This window comes from Herpailurus yagouaroundi, unplaced genomic scaffold, assembly GCF_014898765.1.
Source record: "Herpailurus yagouaroundi ecotype Mexico unplaced genomic scaffold, PumYag 140, whole genome shotgun sequence".
Taxonomy (NCBI): domain Eukaryota; kingdom Metazoa; phylum Chordata; class Mammalia; order Carnivora; family Felidae; genus Herpailurus; species Herpailurus yagouaroundi.
The window spans coordinates 51,049,402-51,069,132 of NW_024412395.1; the positions used below are offsets into that span (position 1 = coordinate 51,049,402).

At 41.1% G+C, this 19,731-nt stretch overlaps 1 protein-coding gene across 1 annotated transcript; it reads left to right on the forward strand.

The window, feature by feature from the left end:
- Positions 1 to 124: 124 nt before the first annotated feature.
- KLHL23 (kelch like family member 23) lies at positions 125 to 18,471 on the forward strand. Its single transcript, XM_040475330.1, has 4 exons — positions 125 to 197; positions 684 to 1,898; positions 5,662 to 5,814; positions 16,349 to 18,471. The coding sequence occupies exons 2-4, from the start codon at positions 686 to 688 to the stop codon at positions 16,657 to 16,659; spliced, it is 1,677 nt and encodes a 558-aa protein (XP_040331264.1). The 5' UTR covers positions 125 to 197; positions 684 to 685; the 3' UTR covers positions 16,660 to 18,471.
- The last annotated feature ends 1,260 nt before the right edge of the window (positions 18,472 to 19,731 follow it).

Sequence of the window (19,731 nt, forward strand, 5' to 3'; positions counted from 1 at the left end):
GGCGGGCGGCGCGCGGCGCCCTCGAGTCGAGTCCCCGCGCCAGGCCCGGGGCGGGGCGGTCTCCGGGCGGGAACGCGGGCCCGGGGCCCAGGCGCGGGGCGCGCGGAAACCCCTGCGGCAGGCGCGGGGGAGGGGGCCCAGGGATGGAGGGACAGCGGCTCGGCAGCTTTCTTTTCGCTCCTTTCTTAAGCCGAAAGGTACAAGGTTTCCCTTTTCCAAGATTTCTTCATTTCTAGTTATATTTCGATCGCCCCTTTTTTGGCATCTCGAGACGACTCCCAAGGGAGACGGAGCTAGTGAAAAAGGTTGAATTGGGGCCGAGCCAAGACGGCCAAAGTCCGGTCTCTAGTGGGGTGACCCGCCCGGACACTCGGTTTGTCAAACGTGGGTTCTCTCTCTCCGACCGCCAACTAGGGTCGGATTTCGGAGACTGGGTGAATGGGGTAGCAAATCAATATTTTTTATTTAAAGGACTACTGAAAATCCTAGGGGCCTCATTTCAGGCTCAAAGTGACCCCGAATTTAGATTGACCATCACATAAATGACGAAATAGTGTATCCACATTTTGCATTTGTTACTTAGTGTAGCTTTAGAGTATCATCATAAGGATTGGCATATTTAGCATTGATTATTTTCAGTAATACGCAACATTGAAAACACATTTATTTCATGTTTATTGCAGCCATGGCTCTCAAAGGACAAGAAGATTATATTTACCATTTCAAGGATACGACGCATCCAATGGATTTTCTGGATGCATTCAGAACATTTTACTTGGATGGATTATTTACTGATATTACCCTTCAGTGTCCTTCAGGCATAATCTTCCATTGTCACCGAGCTGTTTTAGCTGCTTGCAGCAATTATTTTAAGGCAATGTTCACAGCTGACATGAAAGAAAAATTTAAAAATAAAATAAAAATCTCTGGCATCCACCATGATATTTTGGAAGGCCTTGTGAATTATGCATACACTTCCCAGATTGAAATAACTAAAAGAAACGTTCAAAGCCTGCTTGAAGCAGCCGATCTGCTACAGTTCCTTTCAGTAAAGAAAGCTTGTGAGCAGTTTTTGGTAAGGCACTTGGATATTGATAATTGTATTGGAATGCACTCCTTTGCAGAATTTCACGTGTGTCCAGAACTAGAGAAGGAATCTCGAAGAATTCTGTGTTCAAGGTTTAAGGAAGTGTGGCAACAAGAAGAATTTTTGGAAATCAGCCTTGAAAAGTTTCTCTTTATATTGTCCAGAAAGAATCTCAGTGTTTGGAAAGAAGAAGCTATCATAGAGCCTGTTATTAAGTGGACTGCTCATGATGTAGAAAATCGAATTGAATGCCTGTATAATCTACTAAGCTATGTGAACATAGATATAGATCCAGTGTATTTAAAAACAGCTTTAGGTCTTCAAAGAAGCTGCCTCCTAACCGAAAATAAGATACGATCTCTAATATATAATGCTTTGAATCCCCTGCATAAAGAGATTTCTCAGAGGTCCACAGCCACAATGTACATCATTGGAGGCTATTACTGGCATCCTTTATCAGAGGTTCATATATGGGATCCTCTGACAAATGTTTGGATTCAGGGAGCAGAAATACCAGACTATACTAGGGAGAGCTATGGTGTTACATGTTTGGGACCCAACATTTATGTAACTGGGGGTTATAGGACGGATAATATAGAAGCTCTTGACACAGTGTGGATCTATAACAGTGAAAGCGATGAATGGATGGAAGGTTTGCCAATGCTCAATGCCAGGTATTACCACTGTGCAGTCACCTTGGGTGGCTGTGTCTATGCTTTAGGTGGTTACAGAAAAGGGGCTCCTGCAGAAGAGGCTGAGTTCTATGACCCATTAAAAGAGAAATGGATTCCTATTGCAAACATGATTAAAGGTAAGTACAGATTACATTTATTCTCTATTTTTAAGTGTTTTTTTTTTTAAGTTTATTTTGAGAGAGACAGAGACAGTGCAAGTGGGGGAGAGGCAGAGAAGGAGAGAGAGAGAATCCCAAGCAGACTCTCCACTGTCCGCACAGAGCCTAATGGGGGGCTTGAACTCATGACACTGAGATCATGACCTGAGCTGAAACCAAGAGTCGGATGCTTAATCGACTGAGCCACCCAGGGGCCCCAATATTTTTTAAGGGTTTGAAGTTAAGACCAGTGATCTAAATTATCTTGCAAATAACTTTAAAAGAATTTATCACTTTTGGAATGCTACCTAGGAACTATAATAGATTATACAAGTAATTGTGGACAGAATGTTCCAAGTAAAAGCGTGGTATAACAGTCCCCAACTTGTTTGAGGTTATGTGATCAGAATATGCTACTCAGACTAGAAAAAAATCATTTATGTAAGAAAACAGTATAACTCATTCTCCTTACTCTACAGCCTGTTTCAAGCCTAGGTCTTGCTTCAGGTCTTAAGAATATATATTTAAGTCAAAGTCTAAATGAAGGGAGAAAGCTGGGTAGTTTTATTAGTTTATACTTAATTTTTTTTTTTTTTTTTGCTTGCTTAGTCTTGAAATTGAATCCTTTTCAATCCTGCTTTTAAATATTCAGCTTTCTCCCTCTCATTATGTGGTCATCTCTCCTTTAAAGGGTCTTTCATTAAAACTTTGAAAGGTTTGGTCCCTGTAGAGTGTAACAAATTACATTCTCTCAAAAACTAGAGACAGATAGCCCCTTCTTTTTGTGATTCAAGTCCTGTTTCATAGAGTAGAAGATAAGGCAGATCCCATACCCTCCCTCATGTGGTCCACACAGCCAGGTGCACTATTGGGTCTCAATGTCTGTCTGATAAACACTGTATTTTCTGCTGTGTCCAGTACTATATCAGCCTTGCTCTCCTTCCCTCCCACTGGCAAAAAAGTTAAACTGGAATCTTAATTACATTTATTCATTTGTGCTGGAGAGTTGCACAAAAACAACTGGTAGGTTGTTACTAAATTTGTGTCATTTTATCCCAAATGTTCCTTCCCAGGGCTTTCTGTTTCTTTTTTAACACTAGGGAGGGTGTGGGAATCTGACCTGGTCTGGGAATCTGACCTGGTGTGATCGTTGGATGACAAGCAGGAAGCCCGAGAGGCCGGATGGTCTTGTGATCAGGCACGGTGCTTCTGAAGCCAAACTGCAGTCCAAATCCCAACTTTCCACTTACTTGCTGGTGTGCTCAGGCAAATTGTTTAATCTCCCTGTGCCTCGGTTTTATGGTCTGTACATTGGGGGTGACAACATTATATAGCTTAGGGTTTTGAGAGGATTAAATGAATTTATGCATGTGAAGTGTGTAGAACAGTGTCTGGAGCAAAGTAAACACTCAGTAAGTGTTAGGTATTCTTGTCATTATTCGTTGTTCATTATTGTCATAATAAAGACAAACAACAAATTCGTTGTTCATTATTGTCATAATAATTCGTTGTTCATTATTGTCAACTTTGATAGAACAAAAATATCTTTCATATTAGGGGCGACTAGGTGGCTCAGTCGGTTAAATGTCCCACTCACGCTGACAGCATGAAGCCTGCTTGAGGTTGTCTCCCTCCCTCTCTCTCTGCCCCTCCCCTGCTCGCTCTCTTTCTGTCTCTCTCAAAATAAATAAATAAAGTTTAAAAGGGTGTCTTTCATATTAAATCATGCCCGTTCTCCTGCATGCCCGAAGGTTCTGCCGCAGTAGGTGATAGAGCGGGAGAAGGGGGCATAAGGCCCACTACTGTTGCTGCTCTGGTTTTGTGGTTTTGGACTCTGCCTGAGCTTGACCACTGATTCCTGGTCTTCTCCCCAGGATGTTCCTAAAGGTTGTCATGACTCCTTTCCTACTAAAGAGACAAAGAAAGTTCAAATATTTTAGCAGCTATTATCAACGTGGAAAAGTTTCTGCCAATGAGATAATGAGATAACAGTTCCAGTGCTTTCCTAGTGAAGAGCATATTTCTGTGAGGATGAAAGTTTATTACTTTACTGCAATTTTGTTGAATCATATTAAAAAATTTTTTTTGATGTTTTTGAGAGAGAGAGACACACACATGCACACACACACACACACACACACACACACACACACACACAGTCCCCAGTGCCCCTGGGGGAGGGGCAGAGAGAGAGGGAGACACAGAATCCGAAGCAGGCTCCGGGCTCTGAACTGTCAGCACAGAGCCCAATGCAGGGCTCAAGCTCACCTACTGTGAGATCATGGCCTGAGCAATAGTCAGACGCTCAACTGACTGAGCCACCCAGGCACCCCTGTTAAATCATGTGTGAAACATGCTTGCTGAAAAGAAAATGCTTCAGTGGTGCGTCCACTGTGAAAGAAAGCCATTATCTGTTTTTTGCCTTCACCTTGAATAGAATGGGAGACCCTCATGCACGAAAGCCCCCCATCCCAAACAGCTGGGCTTGAAATTTCAAAGTTTTATTTATACTTTGACATTGAAGTTTTGATTCCTGATTGTAACTAATTGTCCCTGGGAAGGGTAACACTGTGTCAGTCATCCGCAGCTTTCACCAGTGCTGATTTTGAGTTTTAAGTTTCTCATTTTTCTAAGTTGCAAGAGTAATGTTACTTTTCCCAGTTTGTTTTGTTTTGTAGTCCTGAAGTGAACTGGCAGCTTCCCCTGGTGATCAGAATGTAAATTGGGTAGAGTCAAATTTCAAATTCATTTCCTTTTTTGGTTTAGGGATGTACAGAGAAGAAATAAATACTTGGCTGAAGTTTAGGAGCTCCTGACTTTTTTTCCCTCTTACCGTAATTGCCCTGCTTATAAACTCACTTTTGTGTTGGAGTAGAAATACACAAGGAGATTGAACTGCACCCAGCATGTACCAGTGGTAAATAAAAGTTGTTTGGAAGACTAAACTGATGTATTCAACTAATCTGATGTCTTCCTTCCCTGACGAACTCATTTCTTCCTCCTCATTTTCCTAGGGCATCAGGGTGTCCTGGTTTTCTGAGCTTAGGACCTCAGAATCAGTTTTGTTTGTTTCTGGCACAGTCAGTCATCAAGGCTTTTCTGTGTGTCTTGTCTCCATACCCAAAGCCCCTCCTAAATCAGGCCCTCAGTACTTTGTACCTGGGCCAATACCTAGATCTTTCTGACTCTGTCTTCTGCTTTTGTAGTCTCTCCCTTCCTCTGCTTAAAAATCTTAAAAATCCTGCTGAATGAAGTCCACATATCTTAGTTGAGTGCCAGGATCCTTTGTGATGTGGCTTCAACTTACGATGTCGGCTTAAATTCCCACACGACAGCCCCATGTTTGCCACGGGCCCTTCCGTGTGCTGGCATCAATCCGGGCCTCTAGACATTGCCCACTAAGCCTCTGCACTTGCCTTGCCCTCTGCTTAGGATGGCTTCCTCTCACCTCTACCTGCCACAGTCCTACCTACCGGGGTCCAGGTCAGAGTCGGCCACCTGCTATCTGACTTCCCTCCTCAAAGCAATGTCTCCTTGCCCTGAACGTTCACGGTGTTTCTGTACCCTGTGTTCTAACTATTGGTGTAAGTGTCTCACCCTCTTTTAAAAGAGAGCAGGCAGCCTCTCTTGTTCATTCTTCTATCCCTCATAGCACCTAGCACAGGACCTTGCATCTACTATCAGTAATAACAGAAACAATAAACTGAGCCCAGTATTCAGTGTGATTTTAATTAACACACAGGCGTGGGAAATGCAACTGCCTGCGTCTTACATGAAGTTATCTACGTCATCGGCGGCCACTGCGGCTACAGAGGAAGTTGCACCTATGACAAGGTCCAGAGCTACAATTCAGATATCAATGAATGGAGCCTCATCACCTCCAGCCCACATCCAGGTAAGAAAATACTGTTTCAGATAGTACATGTTGTACAGCTAAAAATGGCCTGGAAATAGAAAATGCTAGATTTATAGCAGACTGCACATGGGTGTAATTAAAAGGCTCAAAATATTCATATGCCCATCCAACCATAATCACAGGTAGTTCCAATTAGGTTACATCTACAAATGCTTTCCCCGATGTCTTTACAGAATACATTTTAAGCCTGTGTGGTTAAAAGTGGTAGTTTCTTTTTAAAATTTTCTAGATTCTTTTTATTTAAAAAAAATTTTTAATGTTCATTTTTGAGAAACACAGACATGGTGTGAGTGGGGAGGGGCAGAGAGAGAGACACACACACACAGACAGAATCCAAAGCAGGCTCCAGGCTCTGAGCTGTCAACACAGAGCCCGATGTGGGGTCAAACTCATGAACCGTGAGATCATGACCTGAGCCGAAGTCAGATACTCCAACTGACTGAGCCACCCAGGCGCCCCAGAATTTTCTAGATTCTTTTGTTTTGTTTCCTATTCCTCTGTTGTGTGCTTTCTTTCGTTTATATGCATTATATAAAACACAGTTTTTATAGACAGTTAAAAAGCACTAGTCTGTCAAATAGTCGGGAAGATTACTTATTGATTCAGTTCAACAGGAGATGGTTTCTTCTTTTTAGCATGTTCTGTCTGGGAGCCAGTAATTATTAAGCACTCACTCCTGTGATGTACAGAACCCCATGTTGTCCTTACTTTGACAGTCATGAAGGGGACATGTGGTCCATCCACAAGGAATGGCCAGCCTTCTGCCTTCTGTGCCTTTGTTCTTTGACGTGTCTCTTTGATGTATGTTTAAGATTTTTCCTTAGGTAAGATTCATATCACCGTATCACTATACTACTTTGGATGATTTTCCATATAGCATAAGGCTTCTATGTGAGTCACTGGTGAGCATAATTGGAAATTCCCAAGCTTGAATCATCTGAGAGTGATAGCAGTTGTTAACCTTCTTGAACACTTTCTGTAGGTCAGCTACTGATTAAGCACCTTACATGTCGTATTACCTTAAATTCTATCTATAACCTTACGAGTAGGTATTGTTCACTCCCATTTTACGTATTTAGAAATGGAGTCTAGAAAGGATAAGGTCACAGTTTGGCAGTGGCAGACCAGGATTCATTTAAGCAGTCTGATTGTAAAATCTGTGCTATAGCCACGAAGCAGTCTGTCTCTTCTGAAGGGACCAGGCTCTCCTGCTTTTGACCAGTTTCATCTGGCAGTTGAGGTGAAGCACACTGAATCTGGTGCTGCATATCCATATGTCCTAGGCTTTGCATAAGAAGAGACTTCGGCCACAGGCTGGCCTGGCTCTGAAGACATGGAACAGGTAGCCTATCTCCTAGTAGCCCAGATGTAATTATCGCAGACTCCCCACCACTTTCTGTTATGGTCAGCGAAGTTATAATGGAAAGTAGTAATACCGGCTTGTATGGAGTAATAGCTAACTTTTAGTTAGTAAGTATGCATCAGGCACTAACTATTCTAATAATTTTTTGTGTCTTAATCTATTTAAACCTTACAGCAATCCTATGAGCGAGGTACTACTATTATCTCATTTTGCAGGCCACTGAGGCACAGACATGGTAAATGAATTGCCTAAGGTCAGCTAGCTAGCACTTGTTAGAGATGAGGTTCAAATCCAGGCAATCTGGCTGGGAGGCCATGTTCTTAAGAATTGCACTGTTATCTCATTTGATCTTCATGTTAATCTTATCAGTTAGATATTACTTTGACATCTTTACAAAGAAAATCCAATATATGAAAACTCAGATTAACAAATTAGAGGGCAGTTATATACATTACAAATTTAATATAGATTTCATAAAGGGTTCCTTTAAAAATAAATGTCCTATAACGTATTTAAATAGCATAGGTCTTGTTAACTGAAAGGGAGTCTAAAAGATGTAATCGAAAGCATGAAAATCCATGGCCAACTGAAAAATCAGTCAGAAATAAATATTAAATTAGAGTACAAATCAATGGGATCATATAATTCTGTCTGTAAAGTTTTGCTTTATATTGGACTTTTTTGTGACATAATGTAAGAAACAAAGGTAGCAAATTAGCATGCTGCCTGGTATGTTCTTTTTGGGGTACAGTGTTTAAAATATTTTTAACTGACTTGCCACCAATATTTAAAATTCGGTAGTTCTTAAATAAAAATCATGATTCCTGGCCTTTAGAAAAATTATAATGACCTCTGTCAGCAATCACTGGAGCCAAGTAGTGGCTGTTCCCTTTTAGATGGCACTTCTTTTTTTTTTTTTTTTTTAATTCATTATCTCAGTGCTGCATGCTTTTTTTTTTAATATGAAGTTTATTGTCAAATTGGTTTCCATACAACACCCAGTGCTCATCCCAACAGGTGCCCTCCTCAATACCTATCACTCACCCTTCCCTCCCTCCCACCCACATCAACCCTTTTAAGAGTCTCTTATGCTTTAGCTCTCTCCCTCTCTGGCTTTTTTTTCCCTTCCCCTCCCCCATGGTCTTCTGTTAAGTTTCTCAGGATCCACATAAGAGTGAAAACATATGGTACCTGTCTTTCTCTGTATGACTTATTTCACTTAGCATAACACTCTCCCGTTCCATCCACGTTGCTACAAAAGGCCATATTTCATTCTTTCTCATTGTCAAGTAGTATTCCATTGTGTATATAAACCACAATTTTTATCCATTCATCAGTTGATGGACATTTAGACTCTTTCCATAATTTGGCTATTGTTGAAAGTGCTGCTATAAACATTGGGGTACAAGTGCCCCTATGCATCAGCACTCCTGTATCCCTTGGGTAAATTCCTAGCAGTGCTATTGCTGGGTCCTAGGTAGATCTATTTTTAATTTTTTGAGGAACCTCCACACTGTTTTCCAGAGTGACTGCACCAGTTGGCATTCCCACCAACAGTGCAAGAGGGTTCCTGTTTCTCCACATCCTCTTCAGCATCTATAGTCTCCCGATTTGTTCATTTTAGCCACTCTGGTGTGAGGTGGTATCCGAGTGTGGTTTTGATTTGTATTTCCCTGATGAGGAGCGACGTTGAGCATCTTTTCACGTGCCTATTGGCCATCCGGATGTCTTCTTTTTTTTTTTTTTTTCAACGTTTTTTATTTATTTTTGGGACAGAGAGAGGCAGAGCATGAACAGGGGAGGGGCAGAGAGAGAGGGAGACACAGAATCGGAAACAGGCTCCAGGCTCCGAGCCACCAGCCCAGAGCCCGACGCGGGGCTCGAACTCCCGGACCGCGAGATCGTGACCTGGCTGAAGTCGGACGCTTAACCGACTGCGCCACCCATGCGCCCCTACTTTTTTTTTTTTCCAACGTTTTTTATTTATTTTTGGGACAGAGAGAGGCAGAGCATGAACAGGGGAGGGGCCGGGTGTCTTCTTTAGAGAAGTGTCTATTCATGTTTTCTGCCCATTTCTTCACTGGGTTATTTGTTTTTCATGTGTGGAGTTTGGTGAGCTCTTTATAGATTTTGGATACTAGCCCTTTGTCTGATATGTCATTTGCAAATATCTTTTCCCATTCCGTGGTTGCCTTTTAGTTTGGTTGACTGTTTTCTTTGCAGTGCAGAAGATTTTTATTTTGTGAAATCCCAATAGTTCATTTTTGCTTTTAATTCCCTTGCCTTTGGAGATGTATCAAGAAATTGCTGCGGCTGAAGTCAGAGAGGTTTTTTCCTACTTTCTTCTCTAGGGTTTTGATGGTTTCCTGTCTCACATTCAGGTCCTTTATCCATTTTGAGTTTATTTTTGTGAATGGTGTAAGAAAGTGGTCTAGTTTTATTCTTCTGCATGTTGCTGTCCAGCTCTCCCAGCACCATTTGTTAAAGAGACTGTCTTTTTTCCTGCTTTGTCAAAGATTAGTTGGCCATACTTTTGTGGGTCCAATTCTGGAGTCCCTATTTTATTCCATTGGTCTATGTGTCTGTTTTTGTGCCAGTACCATGCTGTCTTGATGATTACAGCTTTGTAGTAGAGGCTACAGTCTGGGATCGTGATGCCTCCCATTTTGGTCTTCTTCAATTTACTTTGGCTATTCAATCTCCCAACAAGTAAGAGTCCAGGATCAGATGGCTTCCCTGGGGAATTCTACCAGACATTTAAAGCAGAGATAATACCTACCCTTCTCAAGCTGTTCCAAAAAATAGAAAGGGAAGGAAAACTTCCAGTCTCATTCTATGAAGCCAGCATTACTTTGATTCCTAAACGAGACAGAGACCCAGCAAAAAAAGAGAACTACAGGCCAATATCCCTGATGAATATGGATGCAAAAATTCTCAATAAGATACTAGCAAATTGAATTCAACAGCATATAAAAAGAATTATTCACCATGATCAAGTGGGATTCATTCCTGGGCTGCAGGGCTGGTTCACCATTTGCAAATCAATCAATGGGATACATCACATTAATAAAAGAAAAGATAAGAAACATATGATCCCGTCAATCGATGCAGAAAAAGCATTTGACAAAATTCAGCATCCTTTCTTAATAAAAACCCTCAAGAAAGTTGGGATAGAAGGAACATACTTAAACATCATAGAAGCCATTTATGAAAAGCCCACAGCTAATATCATCCTCATGGGGGAAAAACTGAGAGCTTTCCCCCTGAGATCAGGAACACGACAGGGATGTCCACTCTCACTGCTGTTGTTTAACATAGTGTTGGAAGTTCTAGCGTCTGCAATCAGACACCAAAAGGAAATCAAAGGCATAAAAATTGGCAGAGGTGAAGTCAAGCTTTCACTCTTTGCAGTGACATGATATTATACATGGAAAACCCGATAGACTCCGCCAAAAGTCTACTAGAACTGATACATGAATTCAGCAAAGTCGCAGGATACAAAATCGATGTACAGAAATCAGTTGCATTCTTATACACTAATAGTGAAGCAACAGAAAGACAAATAAACTGATCCCATTCACAATTGCACCAAGAAGCATAAAATACCTAGGAATAAACCTAACCAAAGATGTAAAAGATCTGTGTGCCAAAAACTATAGAAAGCTTATGAAGGAAATTGAAGAAGATATAAAGAAATGGAAAAACATTCCATGCTCATGGATTGGAAGAATAAATATTGTTAAAATGTCAATACTACCCAAACTTATCTACACATTCAATACAATCCCAATCAAAATTGCACCAGCATTCTTCTAGAAGCTAGAACAAGCAATCCTAAAATTTGTATAGATGGCACTTCTGTGCTCCATTTCACCAGTCTCTCCCATTCCTATCACATCATGGACCTGGCATCCGTGCCGTTGCTCTTCTTACTCCCGGCCTGCTTCATTCAACTGGTCTGTTAGCTCCTTCGCCCTTGAAGGCATAGGGCCTGCCTCTGCTGAACTGTGGCAAGGTGTGCCTCTTACACACTTTCAGAGTGCCTCCTGAGGAACATAAAATGTCAGTCTCAAGTCTGCCTTACAGATCTGTAGCTTAGACCACAAAAGAAATCATGACTACTCTTATTTTTAAAAGGTACTATAAATGTTATCTTTTTTTTTTTTCTTAATTCCTTTGAGGTCGGTGGTTTTCGGTTTTTTGTTTTGTTTTGTTTTTTGCTTTATTTTTTTAATGTTTATTTATTTTATGAAAAAAATTTTTTTTAACATTTATTTATTTTCCATAGAGAAAGAGACAGAGTGTGAGCTGGGGAGGGTCAGAGAGAGAGGGAGATACAGAATCCAAAGCATGCTCCAGGCTCTGAGCTGTCAGCACAGAGCCTGATGAGGGGCTTGAACTCACACACTGTGAGATCATGACCTGAGCTGAAGTTGGATGCCCAACTGACTGAGCCACCCAGGCACCCCTCATGTTTATTTATTTTAGAGAGAGAGCGCAAGCGGGGGAGGGGCAGAGACAGAGGGAGACCCAGAATCTGAAACAGGCCCCAAGCTCTGAGCCATCAGCACAAAGCCCAGTGTGGGGCTGGAACCCACGAACCGTGAGATCATGACCTGAGCCAAAGTCAGATGCTTAACCAACTGAGCCACCCAGGCGCCCCCCCTTTTTTTAACGTTTGTTTATTTTAGAGACAGAGTGCAAGCAGGGGAGGGGCAAAGAGAGAGGGAGACTTTTTTTTTAATTCTTTAATGTTTATTTATTTTTGAGAGAGAGAGAGAACAAGTGGAGGAGGGGCAGAGAGAAAGGGAGACAGAATCTGAAGCAGGCTCCAGTCTCTGAGCTGTCAGCACAGAACCTGACATGGGGCTCGAACTCACGGACTGCAAGATCATGACCTGAGCCGAAGTCAGATGCTTAACCCACTGTGCCACCCAGGTGCCCCAAGGGTGGTGGTTTTGTTTGGTTAAAAAACAGGGGACTCCAATTCCATTAAATTAAAGATAACATTTATTGAGACCTTACCTCAGGAAGGGTACCATTCAAGTTATTATGTAAGACACAAAGATGGTTAAGAGTGAGTCTCTACTGCTACAGGAGCTCAGAATTTAGAAGGAAATATACATACATAACAGGAATATAAGACAGTCATAGAAATAAGTGCCGTTGAAATTGAGGGTAGAAAGAGCTTGAGAATAAGGGGAATCTGAAAATTTTAGAAGTCTTCCAGGAGTTCACTGTTATGATTTAGTCCTTAAAGAATGGATACAATTAAGGTATTTTTTGAGGGAGGAAGTTAATGATGGGAGGCAGAGGGGCAAGTTCCAGGTATATTCCAGTACCTGGGAGTGGATGTATATGATGGGATGTGAGAGGGTAGAATGAGAGATTGGATGGGAGAGTTCAGTGGAGGAGCGTACCATAGAGGGCTTTGAATGGCAGTTAGGAGAATTTGAAAAATTGTGAACTAACAAAGGTTTTAGAGCCTTTCAGAATAGATTAGGAGAAGGCCAGAAGTCTGCTGAAACTGTTATAATAACCCAGGTGAGAAATGCTGAAAGCCTGAAGCAGTAGGAGGTGAAAACGGGTAGATATGAGGAATATTATGGATTCACCATGGGAAGGAGAAGGTGGTGGGAACAGAGGAGAGGAGCTGAGTTGGAACTTAGTTTTGTAGTTAACTGTGAAGGACTGGTTGGATCACCCAGAAGAGCTGTCCAGCAGGCAATGGGAAGTGTGGGTCTGCGGCCCAGGAGGAAGAGTGAGGCTGACTTTAGAGATCTGGGTGTCATTTGCTTGGAGGTGATGACTGTGGGTGTGGAGATGGTTGAGGTGCCCTGCAAGGGTGGGACTAAGTACAGCTAAGGACAGAGTCTTGGGAAACAGCACTATTTAAGGGATGAGCTGGGAAAGAAGAGTGTGGGAAGAACAGGGAAGAAGCAGGATGTGATAAAGAAAAAAACCTATGGAGAGCCTTGTCAAGTGGGGAGAGAGTTCTTTCTGGCTCCGCCATTTATTCACATGACTGCTCTTGGGCAGTGGCTTAAGCTCTTGACTTTTACTTTCTAGTAAAATAAAGAGGTTAAATTACATAAGCTTTACAGGTCTTTTCCGTGAGAAAAATCTTAGGAAAAAGTTCTAAATCATTTCAGTGTATACTGAATACCTGAAAATATCGTGGTTGTCTCAGAGCCCCTACATGGCTTTATTCATATCATTCATGGAATACTAAATACAGACTGCTATGGATTTATACTGAATAGTTGTGTGTAAACTTTTTGAGCCATGACAGATGGTACCATTCTTATACTTAGTTTGAAATTGTTCACTCGTTCATTGGTCCAACAGAGGTTTGCTGAGTGTTTCCCACATGTTGTGTATAGTGTTAGGTATAGTTATGGATAGTGCTGGGAGCTCAATAAAGGCACAGTTCCTCAGGCTCAGTAGCTTTGTAGAGTGACCAACAGAGAAAAAGGCAGTTACAGATGAGGAAGAAAAAGTTTCCATCAGCAAAAACAGAGCATTATGTTGTATTTGGGTAACAGGAAAAAACCCAAGAATCACCTTACCTTAAACATTTTTCCTGCTATAGGAATATTGAGATACTTAAAGAAAAAATTTTTTTTGTTTATTTATTTTCATGGGGCACCTAGGTGGCTCTGTTGGTTGGGCGTTCGACTTCAGCTCAGGTCATGATCTCGCAGCTTGTGAGTTTGAGCCCCACACATCAGGCTCTGTGCTGACAGCTCAGAGCCTAGAGCCTGCTTCAGATTCTGTGTTTCCCTCTGTCTCTGCCCCTCCCATGCTCGTGCTCTGTCTCTCTCTCCTTCAAAAATAAATAAACGTTTTTAAAAAATTAATGTTCATTTATTTTGAGAGGGAGAGAGAGAGCACGAGGAGGGGAGGGGCAGAGAGAGAGAGAGGAAGAGAGAATCCCAAGCAGGTTTCACACAGTCAGCTCAAGAGCCTGATGCGGGGCCCAAACCCATGAATCGTGAGATAATGACCAGAGCCAAAATCAGGAGTCGGTCGCCCAAATGACTGAGCCAGCCAAGGGCCCCTTTTGATACTGTTCTTCACATAAGAACCACAAATTGAGGATTTTTTGTGAAATTTAAGAAAGGCCTAGTGAACTCATTGTTGAATCACTTAACACCAATGGATAAGATTTCTGAATCATCATGAATTTTCATGACCATTTAATGGAATGATTTCTCTAATTTCACAAGTACGGAAACAACTAAATTCTATAAAAAATTCTGCATGTATATAACTGGAAAGTAACAAAGGGGGTTTTTAGAGGTGGAAGAATTCTTATTTTCCTGGATGTCAGATACTTGAGAACAACAAAGCACAAATGTCCATCTTCTGAGATTTTTCTTGGCCTTCACAATCTAGATAGCAGAAACTTTACTGATAAGAATGTACTTGCATCCTTAAAGGGGAAATCACATTTTTGATTGTACATTCTCTTTCTAAAGAAGGGTTGATAAGCTTTTTTATTTTTTTATTTAAATTTTTTATATGTTTTTATTTATTTTTGAGAGAAAGAGAGACAGGGCGTGCGTGGGGGAGGGGCAGAGAGAGAGAGGGAGACACAGAATCTGAAGCAGGCTCCAGGCTCTGATCTGTCAGCACAGAGCCCGACACGGGGCTCAAACTCATGAACCACGAGATCATGACCTGAACTGAAGTCAGATGCTTAATCGACTGAGCCCCCAGGCACCCCGATAAGCTTTTTTAGTGTATAATGGGAGTGCATATTTGGGTACAGAGGGTATAAAGTACAATTCATTCATTGATCCAACAACCTTTTATTGAGTCCTTAAAAGGTTCCAAACACTTGCCATTCTCCAGCTGGGATGGAGTAGTGGGCAGGACACAGGTCCTACGCTGACCGAAGGTAGAAAGACAGTAAAGAAGAGACATCAGATAATGAGAAGTGCTGTGGAGAACATTAAAACAGGGTGATGTGGTGGAAATGCCTGACTGGCTACTTCAGGTTGGGTGGTCAGAGGAGGGCCCTCCAAGGAGATGATCATAAGATGAGACCTAGATGACAAGAAGGAGGCAGCTGTGCAAAGACTTGGGAAAAGAAGAGTTTCTAGACGTACGGAACAGCTCAGTGACAGCAAACTGTAACGTTAGTGCTCCTGACAAATCCTGCAGCTGGAAGTATTGAAGTGTAATCCTCTGGTTGCTATTCCCAGAGAATGAACTCACAGGCCAGTAGTGGTGCTAGAAATAGGGATGTGGAAGAAGCCTGGGACTCAGCATGCCTGTGACTAGGGTGAGGGAGGAGAGACGCTCACTCAAGGCACAGAAATGGAGTCCCTCCGCGAGTGAGAGCAGAGTGGCCTTGTGTTTTGCGCTCTAGGCCCCTCGCTTGCCTCGCCCGAGTCACAGACCTGGGAAGGGAGAGGATGTGAGGTTGCAAAAGAGACTGATGCCTTGAAGAGCCAGCAGGTTTGCATGTGGAGGGGGAGACACATAAAATGGGAAAAATTAAAACAGCACAGAAGGCTTGCCCACCTAGAGGCAGACTCCCAGCCCAGGATCCAGCCCTCACACAGCAGCCCTCTGCCTTTGAGCGTCTTTCACGGGGTTCTTAAGATGATAGACTGTAGTTCCCCACTAGTCTGGTTGTGCTTCTCTAACTCCTTGTGTCCTTAACTTGACGAGCGCTGTGAGAGAGGCAAGCAGGGTCATCCGTGCGGCACCTGTGGCTGCAGAGGCTACAGATGATAGGGATGGTGGTAGGGATGGCCGCTAAGACCTAGAGGAACCTGCACTAGTTACCTCCTACGTCTTTGTGTCAGAACGTCGGAGAGATCCTACAACTGTTACACGTGGATGTAGAATGAAAGGTGTCTGTGCTGGGGAACTCTCAGAAGGGTCTGAGGATGAGTTCTTCCCTGGCATCCTGCAAAGTCAGATTAAGGATTACCTGAGAGAGAATGGCTGGACAGGTAATCTGCATCAGGTGATGTCAGGGATGGATTTCATGGCTCAGTGTTGTGGTAGAGGAATCAAAATGTCAAGACTACTCTACTTTTGTGTGCGGCCTTGTAAGGGATTACTATATCATCACCCTAAGGAATCTCTTTTGTTCATTATCCTAATAAAAATTTGCTTTTTTCTTTTTAATAGAGTATGGATTGTGCTCAGTTCCATTTGAAAATAAGCTCTATCTAGTTGGTGGACAAACTACAATCACGGAATGCTATGACCCTGAACAAAATGAATGGAGAGAAATCGCTCCCATGATGGAAAGGAGGATGGAGTGTGGTGCTGTCATCATGAATGGATGTATTTATGTCACTGGGGGATATTCCTACTCAAAAGGAACTTATCTTCAGAGCATTGAGAAATATGATCCAGATCTTAATAAGTGGGAAATAGTGGGCAATCTTCCAAGTGCTATGCGGTCCCATGGGTGTGTTTGTGTGTATAATGTCTGACTGAATCCATAGAAATGACCAAGTAATCACTGCATAGTGGGAGAAAAAAAAAAAGAATTCAGGGTTTGGAGTCCCTTACTTATTATTGTGGCCTGGCACATAATGGGTAAATTCCCATGCCTAACCCCCACTCTTCACTTTAGTACAGTGATTAATGGTCAAGAAAAATCCTATGTATATTTACAGTTGAATCAGTAAGGTTAACACCCTATAATCTCTGCTTTTCAAAGGTAATATGGAATGTTGGACACTTGGTAGAAGGTAAAATACCTTTATAGTGAAATTTTCTCCTGGTAGCATCAACACTGGTGTAGGTCAGAATCATTCTGTGGAATGAAATGTCTCCTATGACCCTGTAATGTACTAGTGTCTATTAAGGTTCTGTTTAGCTAGCAAGGAATTTGAAATTCAAGGAGGGAATCTTCTCTACCTCTACAAAATCAACATTTTAAAACAACTTTTTTTTTTCACCGTTAGACTTATTTAGAATGTGGACTGACTTTAAGTTTTCTTTTCTTTTTAGTGTGTATAATTTATTGTTCTTCTTTAGTTACTGACTACAAGAAGTATACAAGATCCTGTGCAAGAGATTATTACTGTTGAGAGTTTACAAACTAAATTTAAAGGAATGGCACATCTGAAAAACTGCAGAGAAAATAGTCAAATATTTGCTGATGCTAAGAGCTATTTTTAATTTTCAGCTTTGATGTAAATTGCTAGTTTAGGTGTCTTTAGTTCAAGCATGCTATGAAATCCTCTTTATTCTTAAGTATAGGTATATATCTGCATACGAAATTGAATTTTAGAGCCAGAAAGCATGTAGAACAGTTGTGATATAGTAAAAAATACATTGATGAGAAGAAATTTGCATTCATTTCCCAGCTGTGCCACTAACTAGATTTTTGTAACTTGAATCGAGTCACTTAACCTCTCCTCAATTAGCGCTTCATGACCCATGCACTTTGGGTCATAGATGTGCCTAGATGTGGAGCGCCATATCCCTTGGGGCAGTCAGAGGTAGCCTGGGTGGCTGAAGCTTCTGGGCAGAAACATCTTTGCCCACTTTCCCCAGTGTGCCTACAGTATTACTTTCTGTGTGTGCCAAAACTTGAGAAAAGTTAGGAAGCATTGCTGAAGTTATCTGAACTTTTAGTGATCTGTTAGACCATCTGTCCACACTCTTCATCCTTTTAAAAATACAGTAATTATTTTTAACTTTAAATGTGGAAGTTGAAAACTGCCTAGTGCTTCTGATTTTTTTTCTTTTTTTTTTATAGAAAGAGACTATTTAATGCGTTCATTTCAGATGGCATTTTAAATAGACACAACCCTTTGGGAATGCAATATGCTACTATATAGAGGGAGCCCCCAAAAATGACCATATCTTTATCCCATAAATTCTACTCCTAGATTTTAACCTAAAGAATAATATAAAAACAAAACAAACAAAGGTAAATGCATGAGGATGTTTATGTCTGCATTATTTATAACAGCAAAGAATTGGAAATAATCTACATGTTAAGGAAGAAAGTGGGCTAAGAAAACAGTGAAGTATTATACTCCCACTACAATAATTATTTGGAAGACTGTAAACACATGGATGTGTCTGTGATATGGTAAGTAACATAAGCACAATACAAAAGAGAATGTGCACTATGTGACTTTGTAAAATCTTTTCGCATGTAGAAGGTAATATGCAAACTGAAATCCATTGTGTTAGTGTGGGGGGAATGTGGAATGATTTTTAATTTATTTAAGTGTTTTTCCTTAATATGACTTTGTGTTTTCAATAAAAATAAGTAAATCACAATATATGTGGTAGAATTGCTGGAATTTTGGGTGAGTGAGAATTAGTGAATTCCACAGAATTAGTGAAACCACAGAATTATAGACTATTCCAATCTGAAATTGAATTATAGATTATTTGATTGCTTTCAAGAACACTTAGCTGGACCAGTAATGTGATGCTCTGTAGCACTTTGGAGATCTGTTTTATGGAATAGATGAAAACAATTTAAATCACCTTCCCCTGCTTTTAGCTTATCTAAGTCCTATAAAACCCTGATTCAAGTCCAACCTCTGGGAATTCTTTCCTGACTGCTTCAGCCACAGTAAAACTCGCACTGTCACATTTAAAGAATTTATCATTTATATATATGTAGTATATATCATTTTGAGATCATGGATCACATATGATTATTTTAATTTTTTCAAGGCCTAGCATTTCATTTGTATATCCAGTGTACTTTTTTAACAAAGATGATGGTATCTGTTACTTTTATGGAAAAGCATTCCACAGGTGCTTGAAAGACCTTGAAAATAGTTTGTGACTTGAAGCATTTAATTTGCTGCTCCTATTTTCTATAAAATTCTGTTTTTGGTATTGCTTTGTGCACACAAGAAAGGATTAAGGAAAGTAAGGTAAACATTTATGTCAGAATTGTCCCAAGTTCCAAATCACTGTAGTGTGAATGAAAAGTATCGTACTATAATTACAATGCAAGCCATTGGTTTGATGCAGCACTGTTTTGCAAAATAATTAAAATTGTGGAGATGATTTTAAGTAGATGATTTTGAGGTTAATACTTAAGAGGACTCTAAGTATCCAAATTTTAAAGTTAATGTTTCTCAAAAGTCATATTTTTAGTTTTGAGCTGCGACGAAATAGGGTCAACATCAAGAGTACTTGCTTAAAGGCACATTAGCCTTTTCCCCCTCATTCACATACATAAATGCTGGTGTTAAGGAATGAATGTTTGTGTCTCCCCAAATTCATAGGCTGAAGCCCTTATCCCCAATGTGACTGTAGAGGTAGGGCTTTATGGAAGTAATTAAGGTTAAGGAGGTTATAAGTGTAGGGCTCTGATCAGATAGGATTCATTTCCTTGTAAGAGTTACCAAAGAGCTTTCTCTTTCCCTGCCTGAGTGAGGATACAGAAAGCAGCATCTGCAAACCAGAAAGAGAGTTCTTACTAGAAGCCGACTGTACCGGCATCCTGATCTCAGACTTCCAGCCTCCACAAACGTAAGAAACATTACTATTGTTTAAGCCACCTAATGTGGTGTTTCGTT